Source organism: Dendropsophus ebraccatus, chromosome 1 (assembly GCF_027789765.1).
Source record: "Dendropsophus ebraccatus isolate aDenEbr1 chromosome 1, aDenEbr1.pat, whole genome shotgun sequence".
NCBI classification, from domain to species: Eukaryota; Metazoa; Chordata; class Amphibia; order Anura; family Hylidae; genus Dendropsophus; species Dendropsophus ebraccatus.
The window spans coordinates 84,822,717-84,847,464 of NC_091454.1; the positions used below are offsets into that span (position 1 = coordinate 84,822,717).

General features: G+C 43.5%; 1 protein-coding gene across 2 annotated transcripts in view; it reads right to left on the reverse strand.

Moving 5' to 3' along the window:
- EPYC (epiphycan) overlaps positions 1-24,748 on the reverse strand; it is a 70,095-nt gene that overhangs the window by 17,475 nt on the left and 27,872 nt on the right. Inside the window, exons 1-2 of one of the 2 annotated variants that reach the window (XM_069955741.1) lie at positions 20,051-20,116; positions 18,264-18,431 (exon numbers count right to left, since the gene is read on the reverse strand). In XM_069955741.1, the coding sequence (XP_069811842.1) occupies positions 18,264-18,422 (159 nt within the window). In that variant the 5' untranslated portion in view covers positions 18,423-18,431; positions 20,051-20,116. Of the gene's footprint in view, positions 1-18,263; positions 18,432-20,050; positions 20,117-24,748 lie in introns of those variants that run through there. The other variant, XM_069955744.1, reaches the window with a different exon arrangement.

A 24,748-nucleotide genomic window follows, 5' to 3' on the forward strand; every position in this document is an offset into this window, starting at 1 on the left:
TGTGCAGGCTCCCCATATACAGTATAGGCCCCCTCTGTGCAGGCTCCGCTCCTCTGCGCGGCTCCAATGACAATAAAAAAAATAAACACAATACTCACCTTTGTTCCCTCTCAACTCTTCTCCTTTTCTCTCAGATGTGACTGCAAGGATCGGATCCCCAGGCAGGAACAATGACATCATATCATTGCACAGGCCAAAACCAGAAAATTGTGTACCTGCTTCTCATAGGTTGCAGGACAGAGGTCCATGTAGTCTATGAGAGTTAAACTTCTCCACCTACTCCATTATTGTGGGTCAATGTATCTGCATTTGGAAGATCCAATAAATGTACGCGTGGCTGGGTGTGAGCTAAAATTAAAAAATAAAAATAAAATAGACCTTTACCCACCTGCTCTTTTGCCCCTGCAGTTACCATGCTGATGCTCTTGGTCCCCAGGCCTATCAACCACTTCCTGGTCACTAATTACCCATTATCCCCACAGAAACTACCCTGCTCAGCCAATCATTGACTTAAGTGGGACACTGCTGCAGCCAATAATAAGCTAAGTGGGGAAGTTCCTGCAGGAGCAGCACATTATCAGCATCCAGTAAACAGCAAAGAGGACCAAGGACCAGAAGCATTGGCATGACAGTTCTGGGGAATTGGGGCAGTTGAATATAGTTTTCTTTTTTTTTTTTTTTTTCTTTTTTTACAGTATTGTATTTATAGCACTAAAGAAATACCCTTTTCATATTTTTTTTTTTTTTTACTTCCATGTGTCCTCATGATCCTACTGCTAATATGGGCTGCTAGGGGCAGGCTTAGGGCTTAATCAGTCTCCCCCCCCCCCCCCTTCAGACAGACTTTTCAACTAAACTACATTAAGCTGTCAAGACTTTGATTCTTTGAACAGTAAATGGCAAAATATTATATAAGTAAATGTCATAACTGTTTACTGGATAATTTCTGACAGCAAATAAATGTAAAGAATTGTACAATGTATATTCTATACTAGAGGTTCTAAAACTTTTTGGTTTGCTAGCTACTTACAAATGTGATAGATAGTGTTGAGCTACATTACACTCACCACCACGAGGAATACTCGGATATCATGAAAGTTAAAGCTTAGTGGTGTGATTCTTAAAGGGGAACTATCAGCAGATTTGTGCAGCTGCAGCTCTGTACCTGCCCACCTCCTCCTTCAGTGATGCCTTCCTTATGCATATTCATGCATGTACAGTATGCATAATCGGGCTGGTCATTGACGCTCTTCCTGACCAGTCTGATTATGCATACATGAATATGCATAGGAAAGACGTCACTGAAGGAGCCAGAGGGGGGGTGCTCAGACGGGCCGAGGAGGGTGCTCAATGGGGCTGAGAAACACCCCCAGTGCTCTTAGTGAGCACATTTTAACTTAATAGTGAACAAAAAACAGCACGGCTGCCAGAAACAACAATCACAGTTGTGGTGTGCCACCATGGGTGTTACTAGTAAATACACCCTTTGCAAAAGCGTAAGTGTAAGTGGTGATGTAAGTGGTGATGTAGTCGTACCTAAGTTTTGCCACTAGATGTCGCTAGTATGTATGTCTTGTACCTTGTAGGTGTTGCACAGCTGTAGTACTTAGGGGTTATTATTGTTTGTGACTTTGTCTACTTCTAAAGTTCCGCCAGAGCAAAGTACTACATTGGGTTGGGACTCTCTCATTATCCTCCACTCTACTTCTCTGAACTCGCTCTACTTCTCCACACACAACCAAGTCAGCACAACTGTTCTACCTCTCAAGCTCTCAGTACAAGTCTTGTCAGTCAAGTCCAGAGTTTATTGTCAAGTCAGAAGTCTATTGTATGCTACTGTATCAACTATTCCTGCAGTAAAGAAGAGTTTATTTATTATAACAGGACTTTTATCCAAGCACCTACACAGTAACAACATCTACCTTGAGTTATCTCCCCTTTCTGTGGGTGGCGATACCAATAGTCCGGGTGGGTCACAACTCCACTGCGGACAAACGTGATGAACGCACAAGGGACCTTCTCACAACCCGGCAGGTCACAGACCACAGTGGAAAAGGGTATAGCCAGCCTCTCTAAAATAAAAGCGAGTGTGCCACCATACCTGTGTGACCAACAGGCACTGGTGTCACGACAACCTAACATCTGGCTGATCTATTGCCCGACCAACCACTACCACTACTGCAGTGGAGTCACGCTTCACCATCTAGCAAGTGACCAGTTGAGCCCCACACCAGGGCTACACCACACAGTGGTGCAATCATCAGGAACGGAGTTGCAAGGGGATATCAGCAGGTTCGTTTGCATGAACCTGCTGACAGTTCCCCTTTAACCTAATATTAAATGCAAATGTTATAGTTTTTGTCCAGAATGGTGACCGGACTCGACCTTACAACCCTGTGGGTCCGTGTCCTTCCGTCCTCCGGCCCAACTTATGGGGATAGGATTCTTTCATTAGAGGAAGGTTCTTCTCTTCTGTGCTCTTCTTTCTACTTTTCCGGGGTTGTCTAGGTTACACCATGGGTAAATAACTAGTAGGGGATAATTAGGGGAGTGGGGGGGGGGGGCTCCGAAACAGTCTCTGGTAGGTTGTACAGTGTTATGGTAATTGAGTATAGGAATGGACCAATGAAAGATCAACTCACTGTCTTTGTAGTGGGAGTCAATGGCAGAGAGAAAATCTGAGAGGATAATGTCTAGAAAGAAAAATGGAAGATATTCAAAGTGTAAATTTTTGTGGTTTGGATTTTGCCTCCTTTATATACTTATTTTATTTATTATTTATTATTTTTTTTTGGGGGGGGAGGTGGAGGGGGGAAGGGAGAGGTAATTTTGTTGTAATATATTGTGATATGGCGTTTTTCTTGCCTTGAAATGTAAGTAAGGATAAAATATTTAAATAAAGATTTACAAAAAAAAAAAAAAAAAAAAAAAAGCACATCCTAAAGATGCTCAGATTAAGATTTGTGGAATTTCGAGGGCAAGGCAACATGTGCATCTCTTGGGCATGATTCTCATACTTTCCAGATTAACTTTTCAGGAAATAATGTAAGCATGAAGGGAATACAGATGTAACACATGCAAACAGTACTGTGGCAGCATGACATCTTAATAAAACAGCACACTGTGTCTCTTTGAAGCACAGCAGGCCTACGGCTGTTGGCTTAAAGTGGTAGTGTCATGAGATAAAGAAGGTAAAATGAGATGTGTACCATATACATATATGTACAGGCGAACAAATGTGATGTTTTTAGTAAAAGTAACTGACATCTCTGTTCCATTCTTCTTCCCAATTAATCTATTCATTCATGGTTTCCTTTCTGAACTGTTACCCTGCTGTGTCTATGCAGCAGTGCAGACACTTTCACACCATCCCCCTTGCTTGTATGTAAAGTGAAAATCAACTGTCAGTACTAATGAAACAGATCAGGTTACTGCGATTAAACTGAGCATGAGTGACCTAATGTAGTGGATGCCTGGTGGACCCCCTAGTTGTGAGGTACCAGTTCTAGGTGGGTAATATGAGCCCCAGTTGTCGGTTATCTGGGAGTAGCAGACTTCCAAGGTTTCCTAGTTGTCCTACGCTGCGCAGTAGGATACGTAGACCTTGCCCGGTAGCTTTGTCCTATTGAGGTCAGTTTGTCTTGCACTTTTTAGAGAGGTTCCTGGCATGGGCAAGGATTATCATAGGTGGCTGCTCTCCTCTAACTTGAGTTTAGCACTGCATACTAGCTTTAGGGTGCTATAATACGGAACGTTAATTGGCCGAATCAGCCAGATTCGGCTGATTATCGTTCTGTGTAATAAAGACAACGATCAATTGTCATTGTCGAGCGGCCAGTGATTGGCTGAGTGGCCTGTCAGATGAGACAGGCCGCTCTGAAGCTGGAGCGCGCAGACCCAGGGAGAAGCACAGAGGAAGAGGAGCCCTGCCACCTGGACAGGTAATGTATAACGTTTAAACAAGGGCTGCAAGGACACCGGTAACAATTTTCCTGCAGCCCTTGTTAAACGATTATCGGGCCGTTTAATAGGCCCAGTAAACGAGCGCTGATCTAGCAGATCGGTGCTCATTTACATTTACTATCTTTGGTCCCTGTCTGGGCTCCTGGCAAAGCCAGGCCACTGGCTTAACATCTGCAGGAACTGGTTTGATTATGTCCTCTCACACTGGAAACTAAGTAAGAACTCCCACTTCCTCCACCGAGACTAACTCCTCCTCCAGGGGCTAAAACTTAATCCTCCTGTAAGTAATGGGGCTGAGAGTGTGTGTGAAAGAAAAGAGCAGAGAAAAGACAAGAGAGAACAAGCAACTCTGATTGGTCAGCATAACACACTTGGCATAACACAATTAACCCCTTGGTAACTTCAGCTGTGCAACAAGTCAGACAAAGCAGTAGTGACATCTAGTGGGGAAAACACAGTACTACATCTACTACTCTTGCGAACCTGAGGGAAAGACTTACTTAGGACTTCTACTACAACTACACTGATCTCTTATACAGATCTATGCAGTACATATGTACTGCATAGATCCATGGGACCAGTATTGTATTGCTCTGGGATGCCAGAGCCCAGAGCAATGGAGTATCGAGCAGGGATCACTGCTCCGCAATGTTTCTAAGTGACATAGGAGAAGGTTTGGTAGGTAAGGTTTTCCTTTTTGCTGATGACACAATAGTGTGATATAGAGACAATATTTTTGCAGCTGTCAGTAATATGGAGAATTATTTAGCCTTACTTGATAATTGATTAAAACACTGGAAACTGCTGTTCAGTTTCCAAATGTAAAATAATGCACTTGGGGAAAGGAATCCTCAATCTGAGTATTGTATTAGCAGTTCTGTGTTAGCAAAGACTTCAGAAGAGAAGGATTTAAGGGTACTGATTTTTGACAGCCTCAAAATGAGTCAACATTGCAACCAGGCAATAGGAAAAGCTATTTGAATTCTGGTCTGTATAGCTAAAGGTATAACCAGCAAAGGATATAAGCAATGCACTTGTAGAAAATATGAATAGGGCAGACAAGTTCTAGACTAGGAACCAGGTTTAGGTAGTAGGTAGATACTCCACAGCACTGCATATTAAGTGAAAAAGTTAAATGGTAATTTATTCAATCATGGCAAAGCTTTCACATCAAACATGGAGCACACAAAATACACAACAATTCGGTGATATCTAACCTTCTGCTAGCTCCCTAATGCACAGATGTCGAGGATGAAGGTATGTCACTTACCTTCATTCTCAGCGCCGTTCCATTGAAGTTAGCAGTTTGCTCAATGGTGCGAAAAGACTGTTAGGAGCACTGGGGCACCATTAGGAGCAATGCCCCGCCCCCATATTGCTGATCTGGCCGGCCCTGGCTGGCCTACTCCATTAAATATAAATAGAAAGGGGAGGGCTGGCTGGGGGGTGAGCAGTGCTCCTTGCGAGTGCCCCAGTGTTCCTACGTTCTTACTGGACCATGGAGCAAACTACTAACTGCATCGGAACAGCACGGAGGATGAAGGTAAGAGACATACCTTCATCCACAGCATCTCTTGCACAATAGGGGGCAATCAGAAAGTTCTATTTATCTAACCTGCATATAGTGTCCCTTTACCTTATTTGGTATGATTACATGCATATTTGCCTGATCTATTAACCCTTTGAGGACCAAGCCCACTTTTTTTTCTCCTCCCCTTCTAAGAGCTCTAGCACTTTAGTTTTTCTATCTACAGGACCAAGGGTAAGGGCTTATTTTTTTATGCAACATAAACATGAACATATATGATGGAACCTCCAAAATATTATTGCACTATACGGTAAAAGCGACATGACACCATTTTTCTATAGGTCTATCCGAACACAACCATATGCAGGTTTACACAGATTTTTTAATGGTTTAATTTATTTTTATTTTTTTTCTGAAATCCTTTTTTTTTTTTTTTTTTTTTTTTTTGCAATAATTTATTAATAAAAATGGCCCTATTTTGACTCTTATAATGGTTTTAGTTTTTGGCATCATTTTTTGCACCATGATCTGTAGTTTTTATTAATACTATATTTGTATAGATGGGACCTTTCGATTGCTTTTTAATTTTATATATATATATATATATATATATATATATATATATATATATAAAATGAAACAAAAAATCTGTAATCCTGGCATTTTTTCCGCCTCTTTTTGTGTACCCCGTTTGCCGTACGGGATGACAATTGTTATATTTTAATAGATCGGACAATGACACACATTATGGTATATAATTGTTAAGAACTCACCTGCCAGGGCTCCTGCGGCGTCATCTTCTCTCCCGGCTCCGTCGGTCGGCGCTAGGACTCAGCGCCGACGCGCCGCGCCAGCCGGGTGACGTCACGGAAACCCGACGGCGTCCCTGGTTACCAGGGACGCCGCGGCTCCGAGTCACTCACGTCCCCACTCAGTCCGTAGCATGACAGCTGCTGTGTGTTTGGGATCAGGGGGTCGGGCCAATGATGTGCTGGTCCGGCCCCCTGACCCAGTATAAGTATGATTCACTGACCAGCTCACTTCGCTGGCTATTAGTTGTCTCTGATCCCAGCTTCCCAGTTCCCTGCATTCTGCCCTATCCTTTCTCTATTGTCTTGCCTGGATTCTGACCTTTTGCCTGTCCCCTGACTCTCCGTTTGCTTCTGATTTTGTACTGCGTTGCTCGTTCGGTTTCTGACTCGGCTAGTTGACTTCCCGCATTGTGTTTGTCTGTCTGTCTGCATTTTATGTTGTGCACGTATACAGTATAGGGATTGTCTTCGTGGTTGTCCGCGACCGCTTAGGGTCGACCGAGGCAAGTAGGCAGGTGACAGTGGGTGGGATCAGATTCAGGGCCCACTGTCTGGTGTCTTGTCTTCACCTGCTATTCCTGACAGAATAGCCAGCCCCATAATTTTTATACGTCTTCCGAGGATCACCATGGATCCCATTAAGACATTGGTGGAGCAGATGCAAAACCTGAACACGTTGGTACAGGGTCTTGCGGAACGTGTTCAGGAACAGGAGGCTGCTCCACGCCAGGTGACTATGACGACCCCCTCCCCTCCCGAACCACCAGTACAGCTCCCGGAGAAATTTAAGGAAGATAGAAAGGATTTTCGGGCTTTTAAGGAGGGGTGTAAATTATTCTTTCGGTTGCGTCCACGCTCTTCTGGGGACGAAAGTCAAAAGGTGGGAATTATAATGTCCCTTCTGCAAGGTCCCCCACAAGAATGGGCATTTTCCCTACCCCCCAACGCCATTGAGTTAAGTTCTGTGGACTATTTTTTTTCAGCTCTTGGCCTGTTGTATGACGATCCTGATAGGACCGCAGTGGCTGAGCGCCAATTGATCTCGTTACAACAGGGAAAGAGACCAGTAGAGGACTATTGCGCTAAATTTCGTCAGTGGTGTATTCCATCCGGTTGGAATGACTCTGCACTACGGTATCAGTTCCGTGTAGGTCTTTCCGATCAATTAAAAGATTTATTAGTGGCTTACCCGCCTCCTGAGTCTTTAGAAGAGATTATGACCTTAGCGATAAGGGTAGATAGACGCATGCGGGAGAGACGGAGAAAGAGAGCAACCACTAGTCCTTATAAGTCCTCACCCTCTGTTTTCTCTCCTCCTAAACCTTCTTCTTCTCTGTCATTACCACAAGAAAAACCTATGCAGATTGGAGCCACTGATGCTAAGACAAGACCCGCCTATCGATTGCAACATAATCTGTGTCTATACTGTGGCAAATCGGGACATCGTATTCGGGAGTGTACCTCCAGAATTGGATCACCGCCGGAAAACTCCAGTGCCTGAGTGACTATCGAGGGGGTCACTCAGGCGCACAGGTACCGCTCGATAAAAAGAATAAATTGATGGTGCCTATTGCACTTTCTTTAGGGGAAAAAAGTATTTCAGGATCAGCCCATATTGATTCTGGGGCATCCGCTAATTTTATTAATTCTGGTTTCTGGTCCAGTCTGGGGGTATGCCCACTTCAGCTTAAGTGCCCGCTGAGTATCACTGGGGCGGATTTTACGCCACTGGCGCAAGGTAAGGTGAGGTATATTACTCCTCACCTCAAGGTAAACATAGGCTCTATTCATTCTGAGTTTCTTGATTTTTTGATTATGGATAATTTGTCATCCGACATTATTTTGGGGTTGCCCTGGTTGGCCCAGCATAACCCAGTGTTTGATTGGCCAAACAGGGAACTCATTCAATGGGGACCAGGATGTGCTTCTCATTGTATTTCTTTGCATCTTACTGAATGTTCCTCCTTGGAAGAGGAGGTCCCCGAATTCTTATGGGATTTTGTTGATGTATTTGACGAAAGATCAGTGGACGAGTTACCTCCTCATCGTCCATACGATTGTGCCATTGATTTATTTCCGGAGTCTAAATATCCTAAAGGTCGGATATTTAATTTGTCTAGGCCGGAAAGGGAGGTTATGCGTGAATATATCAAAGATAGTTTACGCAAAGGTCACATTCGTCCTTCCTGCTCTTCACTAGGGGCAGGGTTTTTCTTTGTTGGTAAAAAAGATGGCGGTCTACGTCCGTGCATAGACTATCGAGAATTAAATAAAATCACTATAAAGAACCAACATCCTCTTCCGTTAATTCCAGATTTATTTAATCAGATTGTAGGGGCTCAATGGTTCTCTAAGATTGATCTGCGTGGAGCCTATAATCTGATCAGGATAAAGGAAGGGGATGAGTGGAAGACCGCCTTTAATACCCCTGAGGGACACTTCGAATATCTTGTGATGCCCTTTGGGCTATGCAACGCGCCTGCAGTATTCCAACATTTTGTCAATGATATTTTTCGTGAATATCTGGGTCGTTTCTTGGTGGTATACTTGGATGATATATTAATTTTCTCCCCTGATTGGTCCTCACACGTATACCATGTTCGTAAGGTTATGGAACTGTTGCGGTTGAATCGATTGTTTGCTAAGTTGTCGAAGTGCCAGTTCGGTGTTCAGGAGGTTTCATTTTTGGGATACAAAGTCACCTCCAATTCTTTTGAGATGGATCCTCTTAAAATAACGGCCATTGAAAAATGGGAGCGCCCCAACAGTCTTAAAGCGTTACAAAGATTTTTGGGGTTCGCTAATTATTATAGAAAGTTTATTAAAGGTTTTTCCGTAATTGCCAAACCTCTTACTGACATGACCAGGCAAGGAGCTGATTTGGTAAACTGGACTCCTGAAGCTGTTCTGGCATTCAACAAACTTAAAAAATGTTTTTCTGTCGCTCCGGTGTTGACTCAACCAGATTTCGAACAACCGTTCATTGTTGAGGTGGATGCCTCAGAGGTGGGAGTGGGAGCTGTTCTCTCACAGGGATCGGAGACGCTCACTAATCTCAAACCCATAGCTTATTTTTCTCGGAAGTTCTCTAGAGCTGAATGTAACTATGATATAGGCAATAGAGAACTTCTCGCCATAAAATGGGCTTTTGACGAATGGAGGCATTTTTTAGAAGGAGCTAGACACAAGATTAAGGTTTTGACTGATCACAAGAATCTTGTTTATCTAGATAAAGCTAAACGTCTTACTCCCCGGCAAGCCAGATGGGCTCTCTTTTTCTCACGATTTGATTTTGAGATAACCTTCAGGCCTGGCTCCAAGAATGTAAAAGCAGACGCTTTATCATGTAGTTTTGACATCAGTAGCACTCCCACAAAGAATACTGAAACCATCTTATCCCCCGGGGTGGTGGTAGCCATATTGCAGCCCGATCTGGCTGCCCAAGTAGTAAACTCACAAGCTATGGCTCCTAGGGACACCCCAGAAAACAAACTCTTCGTTCCCCCCAATCTTCGTCTTAAAGTTCTGGAAGAGATTCATTGCTCTGTGTTAGCGGGTCATCCAGGCATTGCTGGAACAAAGTATCTTTTAGCTCGTCATTATTGGTGGCCATCTTGGGCCAGAGATGCTAAATTATTTGTGGAAGCATGTGAGACTTGTGCTAGGTCGAAGGTGTCTCGTAGATTGCCAGAGGGACTCCTTCGACCTTTGCCAGTGCCTACTCGACCCTGGACCCATATCTCTATGGACTTCATTACTGACCTACCACTCTCCAAGGGTAAGACAGTGATTTGGGTGGTCATCGATAGATTTTCTAAAATGTGTCACCTTACTCCTCTTAGTAAACTCCCTACTGCACGTAGCTTGGCTTTCCTGTTTATTAATCATATTCTGCGCCTGCATGGGGTTCCCGAAAATATTGTTTCTGATAGGGGGGTACAGTTTGTATCTAAATTCTGGAGAGAATTCTGTAGTCGTCTAGGTATATCTTTGTCTTTTTCATCCGCTTTTCATCCTCAGTCTAACAGACAAACTGAGAGAGTAAACCAGTCATTGGAACAATTTTTTAGATGTTTTGTTGCAGGTTCTCAAGACAAATGGAAGGAATATTTACCTTTAGCTGAGTTTGCCCTAAATAATCGAGAGAATCAATCTCTCAAGATGTCGCCTTTTTTTTGCAACTTCGGATTTAATCCTAGGTACTCTTCCATTCATGCCGCTGAGTCAATTAACCCATCTGCCGAAAGGATTTACAAAAGACTGTGCACAGTCTGGGCCCAGGCTCTGCAGAACCTGGTTAAAGCCCAAGAAAGTTAAAAAAAAACAATCAGACAAAAGACGCATATCTGGCCCAGAATACAAGGTGGGGGATAAGGTATGGCTCTCTACCAGAAATCTAAAATTAAGAACCCCATCTAGTAAACTGTCACCGAAATTCATCGGTCCCTATGTAATTCTTAAGATCATTAATCCTGTCTCTTTTAAGTTACAATTGCCTAAGAGTATGAAGATCCATGATGTGTTCCATAAATCACTGTTAAAAAGATATGTTAATCCGGTGTTGCCATCTGTTCTCCCTGCTCCCTTGGTCATCCAGGGGGAGCTGGAGTACGAGGTGGAGAGAATTCTGGATTCCCGTTGGGTCCAGAGGTCCTTGCAGTATCTGGTTCACTGGAGAGGATTTGGCCCTGAAGAACGCACTTGGGTCGCTAGTAGGGATATGCATGCGCCTCGCCTTGTTCAGGAATATCATTCATGTAACCCTTTCAAGCCGGGTCCTTTTGATAAGGGTCCTGAGGCCCCTCATAAAGGGAGGGATAATGTTAAAAACTCACCTGCCAGGGCTCCTGCGGCGTCTTCGCTGGCTATTAGTTGTCTCTGATCCCAGCTCCCCAGTTCCCTGCATTCTGCCCTATCCTTTCTCTATTGTCTTGCCTGGATTCTGACCTTTTGCCTGTCCCCTGACTCTCCATTTGCTTCTGATTTTGTACTGCGTTGCTCGTTCGGTTTCTGACTCGGCTAGTTGACTTCCCGCATTGTGTTTGTCTGTCTGTCTGCGTTTTATGTTGTGCACGTATACAGTATAGGGATTGTCTTCGTGGTTGTCCGCGACCGCTTAGGGTCGACAGAGGCAAGTAGGCAGGTGACAGTGGGTGGGGTCAGATTCAGGGCCCACTGTCTGGTGTCTTGTCTTCACCTGCTATTCCTGACAATAATATGTTTATTTATTTAATTATTTTTATATGTTTTATTTATATTATGAGATAGGAGGGCGATTGTCATTTTTATTTTGGGGGGGGCCCTTTGGGGTATTTTTAAAAACATTTTTATTTTTTTTTAAACACATTTTAAGTCCCCTTGGGACACTTTTACATGCATGCCATAGGCTTTTACATGCATGCCATAGGCATAGCATTGATCAGTGTAAAAGGCGCTCTGCTCATTGAGCCTGCCTCTGGCAGACTATATGAGCAGAGCGCTGATCGGACCGCACGGAGGAAAGTAAGAGACACTGTTACACTGCAGGGGTCCCAATCGGTTAGTGACAGTAATCAGTGTACCCGCAACTCTATTCATAGCAGGGCTGTTGGGGCCCAATATGGAGATCGGTGGGGGAGTACAGAGATCGTATCCCCTGCAATCACCTACTTTTCCCCTATCCTGTAGATAGGGTAAAAGTTAACTTTTCCTGGAATACCGCTTTAATGGGAACCTGTCACCCCCTGTCCCGGGGTGTCAGGCTCCCGACTCCCCGCTAGAGCCCCCTAAACTTGATCGCCCTATACTTACCTGATTCCTGAGATTTCAGTGTCCGAAGCCCGGCGCGCGCGCTCCTAAGATGAGTCAGACGCTCATAGAGAATAAATGGAGCGTCGGACCCACCATTTATTCTCTATGGGCATCAGACTCATCTCAGGAGTGCGCGCGCTGGGCTTTGGGGTCGGGAGCCTGTCACCCCGGCACGGGGGTGACAGGTCCTCTTTAAATTTTTAGCAGTTTGTGCTACAGTAGCTCTTCTGTGGGATTGGACCAGATGTGTCTAGTCTTAACTCCCCACACGGACCAATGAGTCTTAGACACTCAGACCCTGTTGCCAATGGCCAGTTTTACTACTTTGGCGGACTTTTGATAAGTGATGAATCATTGTATACTGTAAACATTTCATAACACTTGTGAATTTTGAGGTAATCCACCCCGGTTATCAAGCCTCTCAATTTCAGTCCAACTTTTCTACACTCCAACATACAGAATTAAATTGTAGTTCACCATCTTGGTTATAAAGCTAAAACTCCTCTCATGTACTAAAGATCTTTGGTATGGAAAACTGGAAGTCACTGGTAGAAAGAATATCACTGAAGTACAGAGTTATGAAAGTAGACAAAAGGAAAACAACGTCTTCCAAATGCAGGAAATACTATACTGTTTGCTATATATAAACATGTGTCTGCAATGTTTCTGCAATCATTATACAGGGAATTTGAATAGTGTTTATTTTTAAAACTAGACTACAACTCACTCTGGGGAGTTTATGACTATTGTTTGCATCAGGACATAAATGCAGAGACAAAAGTGCATAGTTTTAAAAAGTATTTTTTAAGCAGTGGTTTGAAAGTGGCAGGAGTTTGGAAACAGCAGCCAGTAATTACTGCCATTCAGCCCTGTAAACAGCCATCACTTTCTCAAAGACCTCTGAGGTGAAGGGCTATTTGGACAACAGCTGATACAGGAAGATTAAAAGTGGTGAAGCAAATACAAAATATTTTTATGTATATAATTCTTATAGTGCTCTTGCTGATTCAGATAGTGATGTTGTTGCAGATATTAACACTGCCCAGATGCATGATAATGCTATTATATGCTGTAGGTAGATGCAGATGGTAGTTTAGTGTCCCAGCACAGGTGTGCCACTAAATTTCTTATGCACCTGGGCAAAGTAACTCTGTATTTTCTATTTATTGTGTAAAGCACAGATAAGGGAAACATTGGGTTAACTGTATTTGTAATGTTTGTTCTCATCCAATCAAAGGTGCAGGTATTTTCCCTCCTTTCTTTCTCCTATCCTAGCGCTTCTTTCTCTCACACATACAGCCCCACCAATCACCAGTATGTTTATTTCGCTCCCTATAAAAGGAGGTTAGTTCCTGGTAAAAGGGGATTCTCTAGACAGTTCAGTGAGAGAGCAACGTACACAGAGGGACAGTTACTGCTGCAGTGAAGCCAAGTCCTGGATCAGGCCAGGACGCTTGTCAGGGACCAAGAGACTTACTCTTGTTATGCAAGTAAATTTCAATAGCATGCAGTGCTAGACTCTTGAGTAGGTAAGACGTCCTCAGAGGATCAGCTTGTCCACATCAGGGATACTCTCTAAACAACACAGGGCAGTAAACCTGAGTTAGGTATTGTCCCCAGTAGGACAAAGCTGCAGATAACCCCGCATATGCTACTGCAATGCACAACTATTCTGGGAAATCCTGGAAAGTCTGCTCAACCCAGCACAGGGACCTGGGACCTCGTATTACCAAAACAGGACAGGTATCCCAACACTATAGGGCATAAAACGGTCACATCAAAGATATCTATACGTGAGTACGAGTATCTTCTTCTTTTTCTCTGTTCTTCACTATGCTATCCCAGCAGAGTACACAGCTACATTGGACAGGGCCCTCATGACACTCGTCTACTCCACTTTCTGCTTGTCTACCAAGTGTATAGTTGGTGGAGTTCCTGTATACCTGTAGTGTATAGTTTGGGGTCCTATATACCTGTAGTATAGAGTTGGTGGGGGTGCTGTATACCGGTATTATAGAGTTGGTGGAGGTCCTGTATACCTGTTGTGTTTACTTTTGGGTTCCTGTAAACCTGTAGTGTATAGTTTGGGGTCCTCTATACCTGTAGTATATAGTTGGTGGAGGCCCTGTATACCTGTAGTGTAAAGTTTGGGGGTCCTGTATACCTGTAGTATAGAGTTGGTGGGGGGCGCTGTTTACCTGTAGTATAGAGTTGGTGGAGGTCCTGTATAACTGTAGTGTATAGTTTTGAGGTCCTGTATACCTGTAGTGTATAGTTTGGGGTCCTATATACTTGTTGTATATAGTTGGTGGAGTTCCTGTATACCTGTAGTGTATAGTTTTGGGGTCCTGTATACCTGTAGTGTATAGTTTGGGGTCCTGTATACCTGTAGTATATAGTTGGTGGAGGTTCTGTATACCTGAAGTATATAGTTGGTGGAGGTCCTGTATACCTGTAGTGTATAGTTTTAGGGTCCTGTATACCTTTAGTGTAAAGTTTTGGGTCCTGTTTACCTGTAGTATATAGTTGGTGGAGGTCCCGTGCACCTGTAGTGTATAGTTTTGGGTTCCTGTATACCTGTAGTGTCCTGTATACCTGCAGAGTCGTATTTACCCACGGTCTGGTGCCTAGGGTAGCAACTTGCAGAGGGGCAGTACCCTCCTGTTCAGACTTGCAAGAAAATCTGGTGTCTTTTCGAGGGGGGGGTATGGCGGTATTGGTCAGGTCTGGTATAGCGGTGTTATCCAGTCACAGTATGGCGGTATTGGTCAGGTATGGCAGTGTTATTCAGTCACAGTGTGTCGGTATTGGTCAGGTCTGGTATAGTGGTGTTATCCAGTCATAATATGGCGGTATTGGTCAGGTCTGGTTTGGCAGTGTTATCCAGTCACAGTAAGGCGGTATTGGTCAGGCCTGGTGTGGCGGTGTTATCCAGTCACAGTAAGGCGGTATTGGTTAGGTCTAGTATGGCGGTGTTATCCAGTCACAGTATAGCGGTATTGGTCAGGTCTGGTATGGTGGTGTTATCCAGTCACAGTATGGTGGTATTGGTCAGGTCTGGTATGGCAGTGTTATCCAGTCACAGTATGGCGGTATTGGTCAGGTCTGGTATGACAGTGTTATACAGTCAAAGTATGGTGTTATTGGTCAGGTCTGGTGTGGCGGTGTTATCCAGTCACAGTATGGTGGCATTGGTCAGGTCTGGTATGGCGGTGTTATCCAGTCACAGTAAGGTGGTATTGGTCAGGCCTGGTATGGTGGTGTTAAATGTGACGTCTGGAGCTATTATCTACCAATCTATCATGATGCTAATTAGTGAGTGAAGATGGGGCGTCCTCAGGTTTAGTGCTTAGGGCAGCAGCAGCTGGTAATACTGCCCTGTATACATGTACTCTATAGATAGAGTAGGGGGCCTTGTATACATGTACTGTATAGATTGAGTAGGGGGTCCTGTATACATGTACTGTATAGATGGAGTAGGGGGCCCTGTATACATTTACTGTATAGATGGAGTAGGGGGTCCTGTATACCTGTACTGTATAGATGGAGTAGGGGGTCTACCAGTTATTTCTGTGGATCTGTTGTGAGGCAGCTGGCCCTAGCAACCATTCAGATTCCACCTCCCTATGAAAATGAAAGTAGTAATCCTATTTGTTGCTAAGGCTCCCAACTGCCGTTTACTGCTGGGCAGCACTGCAGCTCATTATGTCACCTGTGTGTGCAGTGTGGAGATTTTCCCATTCATTTCTATGGGGCGCCGCTCTTCCCCCTCCCTCCCCCCCTCCTGTACATCTGTCGAGGACGGGACCTTTGCTCTAACCTTTCCGGGCACCCAATGTATCTGTGTGCCAAATTTGGGATCAAACGGTTCAGGCGTTTGGAAGTCTATACGAGACAGACAGACAGACTTTCATTTTTATTATATAGATAGGCCACTAATTTAAATATCTTAGCAAACCCCTTTGAGATGATATCTTCAAACTAAAGTAGTATCTCCAGGTGCCCTTTGTGTACTTTGGGTTTACTAGTGATAACCCTTATTACACAGGCAAACTAGAACTAGACAGACAAAAACTGCTTTCTTAAAAGATTTTCAAAAAATAATCTATTGTATAAATAATGTTTCTGTCTTAAGCATATTTTTTGGGTAATTTTTTTTTCTGATTTTGTTTTATACTACTTATAGTTTAAAACGATCCCAGTTTGGCCACTAGCCTAAAACTAACACATCCTTAAAGCGACTCTTTTACCACAATCTGACCCTCTCAAACCACTTGAACCTTTGGATAGCTGCTTTTAATCCAAGATCTATCCTGAGATCCGTTTGGCAGGTGATGCAGTTATTGTCCTAAAAACAACTTTTAAACTTGCAGCCCTGTGTCAAATTGGAATGGCCTAGAGTACCCATGCCCTAAGATTGTGACACCCCTCTGTCCCTCCTCCCCGCCCTCTTCATTATTAGGAATGCCCCTAGAACAAATTATCCTATTAATCACCTGTGTGAACACTGCACAGGTGCTGGATCATTAAGGCACCTGTGCAGTGTTCAGAAAGGTGATAAATAGGAGAAACCCTGCCTGGGACATTCCTAATGATGAGGACGGCGGGGAGGAGGGATGGAGGGGAGGTGCAGGCCTAGGGCATGGGTACTTTAGGCCACATCAATTTGACACAGGGCTGCAAGTTCAATAGTTGTTTTTTTAGGACAATAACTGCATCACCTGCTGAACGGACACCTGGACAGTTCTTGGAGTAAAAGCAGCTATCTGACGGTATGAGCGGTTGGAGGGGGGGGGGTCAGATTGTGGGTACAAAGTTGCTTTAAATTTCTTTATATAGGCTTATGAGACCTCTGCACAGGTCACAGACCATGCCTGGAACACTCTCCCATATACAGTATGTGAATAGTCTGGGCCAGTCTATTGTGCCTATTTCTATAGAGATTGCTGTCAAGTATATCTCTAAGTGCTGTTAAAATAGCTCAGTCAATATGGCTGCCCCATAATTGTGTACAGACAATTAAATTGCAGCTTAAAAACGAACAAACAAACATGTTTCAGTATCTGTTTCTAATCAGTAAAATAAAAAAAGCTAGGTGATATGTTTCCCTTAAAAACTATAAACCCTTTAATTAACTTCTGCTAAGCACAATCCTGTGACTGGCTGTAAGACAGCTATGTGCAAGACCAACTCTTCCCCCTTCTGCTTGTTAAGCATGTGATATTTTGTATATTTAGAGAAGCCATTATAATATGGCGCTGACCTTCTAAACAAGTAGAGATTTTTATATTCCTTAAAGCTTACGTAAGTAAACACTAGCGCTACGTAACTAACTATTCTTGTAACTCAGCCAATACTGACACAAACCTTAGTAGAAGATCACACACCCCAGGATATATAAACTGGCTGCAATCTTTGAATAAAGGAGATCCACCTTAATCATGATGTTGGGGGAAACAGTATGTACTGTAGCAAATTTTTAAACTCCCCCTACTGATGCCTACATATAGTAACATATAGATCTATCATTTAACCATTATCAATTAATTTTATGCTTAGCCAAGGGTTTAAGAGCTCTGTAAAAGAAGGTGAAACCATTCAAGGGGTGTTCCCATTTTCAGACTAACAATTCATTCCATACTTTCCCTTCCAAAACAACTGATGTAAACACGTTTCTATCTGCAGCTCTGTAATGCTGGAAGGGATAATCACAGTGAGTTCATCAGCAACTTGACCTCAGATTAACCCTCCCAGCATTACACAGAAGCTACAAAGTTGCAGATACAGCGTGCCAGGGACTTGTTTACATCAGACCTCTCGGAAGGAAGGGGAGAGGAGGGGAGAAAGGAGAGAAAAGCTCACACACAGTTTTTTGTGTCTGCATCAGAAAAAAGCCGCTGAGAACTGGGAGAAGGAGACTGAATTGATAATAACAAGTATGAAATGAATTGTTAGTCTCACCATGGACAGCCATATATGGAAAGGATGTTTTCGTTGAATATCCTTTTAAGACATTATTCATCACATTCATATTACAAACAATGAATGGTACTCAAATGGTGTGATTTTCTTTACAGTTGAATACCAATACATTTACATTCAAGCATGCAGAAAACTAGATACTTTCAACATCATTTTCATAACATAAAATAATGAATGAAAGCAGATACCTCTCCTTGATCAATATTATTGTTTTCATCATAATCGTAATTGCTATATAGATCCACTTCATATGTATCTGTATCATAATTAATGGCATCCGTTGGAGGAGCAGCTACTGCCACTTTAAGCATAAAAAGTCCAAAGAAAATATTTGCAAATGTCTTCATTATTCAAAGCTTTGGAAAGAAACAAAAATATGGAAAGAGTTATCTAATTGCAACTATGATCACTGGTACATGATAGCAAAAACTAGTAAATCTCAAATGCTAAAAATTTCTGAGCAAGCAACATAACCTGAGTAGCTCTATCCTTTACAGTCTAATGAGTGCAACAACATTGCTAGAATCACACAGTCACACAGTAGCATTAATTCAATGACTTTCCTCTCTGCATATAAATAGGAGTACTCATAGATTTTGGAGTGATGCCATAAAATCTTCAAGTCAACATCTCCAAGCAGGGCAACTGACATTTATGGATACATTTACAGATACTAATACCACTTATCCTAATATTTGGATTCATTGCACAGTGTACACTATAGTTACAGAATCATTTGTGAATTTTTACATAAAGTACTAGTTTAGCTCAACTACAACACTATTGTAACATATTTTGTTAATTTTAAGGAATACTATTCATGAAGTATAATTCAACTGGCCCAGCAGGAACGTAGTACATAGTGCTCTATTTAACCATATTAGGTTTTTTTTTTGGTTACATAAAATAACAGACTGTTATTATATCCCACTCTAGTGGCTAATTTCTTATGAAAAAACATTCACATCAATGGTGTCTTAATTAGGCTTTACTCTCACATTGTAATTTAATTTTTAATTTGAGAAAAATTGAGAAAAATGTTCTAAAAAATTGCTGTTTAAATTTAAAACTTCTCTAACTAGTTCTTTGGATATGTGGTTATAACACACCAACACTAGATAAACAGAGAACAGATTTGCCACATATATACTCCGCCTGCTTGGGTAAATAAGCATGTGACATGTGGTGTCTTCTAGAATGACAGTTCTCTTTAAGATGCTAAGAGTTGCATAGTCTCAAACACTTGTTCTATTCATATACTGTTCCTAGTACCTCTAGTCCAGATATATTACCAATTCATGTGCCAGTATGATCTGACACACAAGCTAAATTTCAGTAAGTTAAAAGAAAGAAAGCTTTTAAGAAGCAGCTTTAGGCATGTGGATATGAAATTCCACTGGGAAAGAGAGCAGTACAAAGCTCTCATTTATGTCAGATTCTCAAAGATACTTTATGTAGTGCACCCATCAGGAGAACTCTGCTTGAGTTACCTATTTTCATAGCAAACAGTTGAAACAGTAGCTTCAGTATGAAATCTGCATGGTTTGCAAAAATTATAGGCAACCAGAAAAGAAAATCAGTAAATGAAACAACCTACAATAGATAGATAGATAGATAGATAGATAGATAGATAGATAGATAGATGCAACCACATTTAATATTTTTCATTACATTATTAACCAAAAAAATAAACATTTGCCAATAAGTAAACCATTGCTGATGAATTATTCTTAGCCAATGCAAAATCGTTTTAATAGGTTTAAACTTGCAGAAATTAAGATATAATTTAATGTAGTGTAAAACTACTATCTTACATTAATTTAGTTTCTTATCACTATCTGTGCATGCATTTTAAACAAATTTAATTGTTTGTGAGCTTGCTATCATTTTTGGGTGGCATTTAAAGAATTTCCTGAATAAAAAAAATCTAATCCAAAAACAATTTATGTAAGGAGACAGCAAGAAGGAAACTTACCTTGGCTCCTGTTTTTTGGAATGGCAGCAGGTTAGATGGTGTACAGTGCAAGTGGGATGTGACCTGACCAATTACAAGCCATATCTCTGAAGGAGGGTGGTACACTGACTGCTAAATATCATCTTGGAGTTCACAGATCTCTTTTAGTTTTTTTATGCTAGAATCAGCAGAATCAATGGTTTAAATGTCTAAATGTGATATCCACTATGCATTGACATTGGTTTATAAAAACATCACTCAGGGTCTAGAAGTTTCTTTTACTACATGAATACCTTCATTGTTGCTACCTAATTTGGAGACTTTGTATTGATGTCAATAGGTTATAGAAACAACCTCTTAAAATAGCATGGTAGCAGCAAGATTCTGCATCTTGGAATTACAATGTTTTAGATTAAGTATTTCTAAACATAATTTAATGTACAATGCTAAAAATAAAAGAAATCTTTAAAGGGGTTGTCCGGGATAATTATAAAAATTGCTATGCTGCTGGAGGTGCGGAGAACATTACCGTGATGTATACTTACCTGTCCTGCTCTGACACAGCTGCTGGTTCCCAGGCCAACCATTTTCAGCCACTGTGAGCCTTTTCACATTATGGGCTGAACTGCTGCTGTCACCGGAAAACGACGTTTAGCATAGACAGTATAGAGCAGGGGTGGGGAACCTTTTTCCTGACGGGGGCCATTTGGAAATTTACTAAATAGTTTGAGGGCCGTACAAAATAACGTTATAAAAAATGAAAATAAACTCACCATTAATGTGATGGCTGGAAATGCTTTTCCTTAGCGATGTGTTTTACGTGGACTGGTACTGATTACAGTCAGGGGTACGGCATGTGGCAGAATTACAGTTAGGGGTACGGCATGTGGCAGCATTATATTCAAGGGCACAGCATGTGGCAGCATTATATACAAGTGCACAGCATGTGGCAGCATTATATTCAAAGGCACGACATGTGGCAGCATGATATACAGGGGGCACATGTGGCAGCATTAGCCAGGGCACAGCATGTGGCAGCATGATATACAGGGGGCACATGTGGCAGCATTAGTCAGGGGCACGGCATGTGGCAGCATGATATACAGGGGGCACATGTGGCAGCATTACAGCCAGGGGCACAGAGTAATGCTGCCACACGTGCCCCCTGTATATCATGCTGCCACAGCTGTGCCTTCCGTGATTCCCCGCACTCCCGCTCCTGCGTCCCCCGCACTCCCGCTCCTGAGTCCCCCACACTCCTGCTCCTGATTCTCCCGCTCCTGAGTCCCCTGCTGCTGATTCCCTGGCACTCCTGTTCCTGAGTCCCCTGCATTCACGCACCTGATTCCCCCCTAGCTCTCCCCCGGAACCTCCACCTGTCGGACACAGCATGTGGCAGAGGATGGCACGGAGGACAGTCGCTGGTGTGGGTGTGGACACGTGCGTAGCGCCGCAGCGGACGGACGCTGTGGCGTACGCAACCAATAAGCGGGAGTGACAGGGGATGTGGCCTATCGCACGGCGGCCTTGTGCCCGCTCACCTCCACCTATCCCTGCTGACTAGTGATGAGCGAACGTGCTCGTCCGAGCTTGGTACTCGATCAAGTATTAGGGTACTTGATGGTACTCGTTACTCGGACGAGCATCTCGCGATACTCAAGGAAATCTCATCACCCGTTTCCTGTAAGTTTGCGCGCTTTTTCACAGACAATAAACATGCAGGAGACTCTTTGTTACATCCTGCGATGACGTGGGACCCATACATGTTGATAGCAGTGATTGGTTGGCCGGATCAGATGACCCTGCCATATAAAACTCGGTGCTGGCAGTGCTCGCTTCAGACGCATGCTGTGAGAGATTAGGGACAGAGCTGCTGCTGGTCAGGGAGAGCGTCAGTGTAGGATTTAGCGTTCCAGTAGGCAGGGTATATACTAGCAATATAAACAAACAGCCCTTTTCAGGGCTTAAAAGCTTTTATTAATACTATTACTACAGACTGCTGGCTGGGACTTGCAGTGCTGCTACCGCGATTTAACCAGTACACTGTGGTGACCGGCTGCTGGCAGAAAGGGGGCATAAGGTGTTGCATACACACCCCTAAGAAGTGCTCAGTGTACTCCTTTTTGATTTGGGGGCTGGTGGTCCTGGTGTACTGCACTGTATAGCTGGGAGTTGTAGTGCATCTCGCATAGAACTTACTTCACTGCTCATATTGTATTGGGGTGACAAAGCGTGTGTACAGTTGTTGCCCATACCAGATAGCACCACCTAAACTAGTGTGTACTGCACTGTATAGCTGGGAGTTGTAGTGCACCCTGCATAGAACTTACTTCACTGCTCATTGTATTGAGGTGGACAAAGTGTGTGCAGTGTCCCAGAACAGGCTGTTTGTTTCTCACTTTAAGTTTACTTTTACTACAATAGCCATGCCTGTCCTGGAAACTATATGCACTGCAACTGTTTACTGTGTAGTCCCTATTACTCTCAGGTTCATGTGTATATCTTGTGTGCAAAACTATGTCCAGTGGTATGCAAAGGCTGGTGATCACATGACCGTGCCCCGTAACCATGGTTCCTCCAATGGCCGTCTAGCTTTGGCCAGGGGTACCATGTGACTTCCCCTTGCAACGCAGTTCCGGCCCCTGCTCCCAAGTAAAGAGGTTGTGTGTGTGTGTCCCTCTTCACCTTCAGAAGGGTGGACTCGGTGCTCTGCTGTAGCAGTTCCTGGCTGTCCGCCTGCTCAAGTGCCTGGAGTATCCTCTCATCTGGGTGTCGTTCCTGCTCTCTATATCCTCATCAACTCAAGATATTCACCACAAGTACTATAATCCACCCAGCCTCTCTATTCCTCTATCACTACTACTCCCATCATCCGGCACACTTCACCTCAGCCTATGCAGCACCACCTTTGCTCTGGCTGTTTAAACCTGCTATATACCCGGTTGCATCCGGAAGAGACTGTTGCTACCAGTTACCTCAGTTACAATGTAACCACCGCTGTTACTGAACCCTGGCATTGGTATCCCTTATCTGGTGCCCCGACTAGGTACAACGATGAATCGCATGCCCAGTATTCCGCATAGTACCGCAGACTGGCCTACAGCTGTGCCACCCTCGTGCCAGTACCGTGACAACTCTATACCCTGCCCCGGTATCTGCCTGCTAGTAACACCTGCACTGCGGAGTGGCCCTCACGGGTCAGGGCATCGCATGTCTACAGTTGTTGCCCATACCAGATAGCACCACCTAAACTAGTGTGTATTGCACTGTATAGCTGGGAGTTGTAGTGCATAGAACTTACTTCACTGCTCATTGTATTGAGTAGACAGAAAGTGTGTACAATTGTTGCACATACCAGATAGCACCATCAAGCCCCCCCCCCCCCCCTAAACTAGTGTGTACTGCACTGTATAGCTGGGATTTGTAGTGCATAGAACTTACTTCACTACTCATTGTATTGGGGTGACAAAGTGTGTACAGTTGTTGCCCATACCAGATAGCACCGTCAAGCCCCCCCCCTAAACTAGTATGTACTGCACTGTATAGCTGGGATATGTAGTGCATCCTGCATAGAACTTACTTCACTGCTCATTGTATTGGGGTGACAAAGTGTGTACAGTTGTTGCCCATACCAGATAGCACTGTCAAGCCCCCTAAACTAGTATGTACTGCACTGTATAGCTGGGATATGTAGTGCATCCTGCATAGAACTTACTTCACTGCTCATTGTATTGGGGTGGACAAAATGTGTACAGTTGTTGCCCATACCAGATAACACCGTCAAGCCCCCCCCTAAACTAGTGTGTACTGCATTGTATAGCTGGGATATGTAGTGCATCCTGCATAGAACTTGCTTCACTGCTTATTGTATTGGGGTGACAAAGTGTGTACAGTTGTTGCCCATACCAGATAGCACCGTCAAGCCCCCCCTAAACTAGAATGTACTGCACTATATAGCTGGGATATGTAGTGCATCCTGCATAGAACTTCACTGCTCATTGTAAGGGGGTGTCACAGCGTGTGTGTATAGTTCCGGCCAATACCAGATTGTACCGTACAGCCCCCCCTAAACTAGTGGGTACTACACTGTATTGCTGGGATTTGTAGTACACCTGCATAAAACTTCACTGCTCATTGTAAGGGGGTATCCCAGCGTGTGTCTAGGTCCAGCCACTACCAGATTGTACCATACAGCCCTCCCTAAACTAGTGGGTACTACACTGTATTGCTGGGATTTGTAGTACACTACCCCTCAAGTGATGATCCCTTTGCATGAGACAATTGCCAGATCCTCAAGGATGAAAGTCAAATTCAAAATCAAAACAACGGTGCGGGGAGAGGTGGTGAGTCACATTATGCAGGAAATGCAGTCAAATTGAAATTCGAAAGGGTGGTGGCGGGGGTAGAAGTGAGTAGTTACATTATGCAGGGAATATTACCCCAACTGCTGCAGTCAAATTGAAAATCGAAAGGGTGGTGGTGGGGGTAGAAGTCAGTAGTTACATTATGCAGGGAATGTTACCCCAACTGCTACAGTCAAATTGAAAATCGAAAGGGTGCTGGGGGTTGTTGGCTACTTTTTGGCTACTGCTGGGCCTTAACTGGCACCCATGTAGCCTACTGGTGTGCCTGCCCTTGCCTCGCTGTTACTAGGCCTTAACTGGCACCCATGTAGCCTACTGGTGTGCCTGCCCTTGTCTCGTTGTTGCTGGGCCTTAA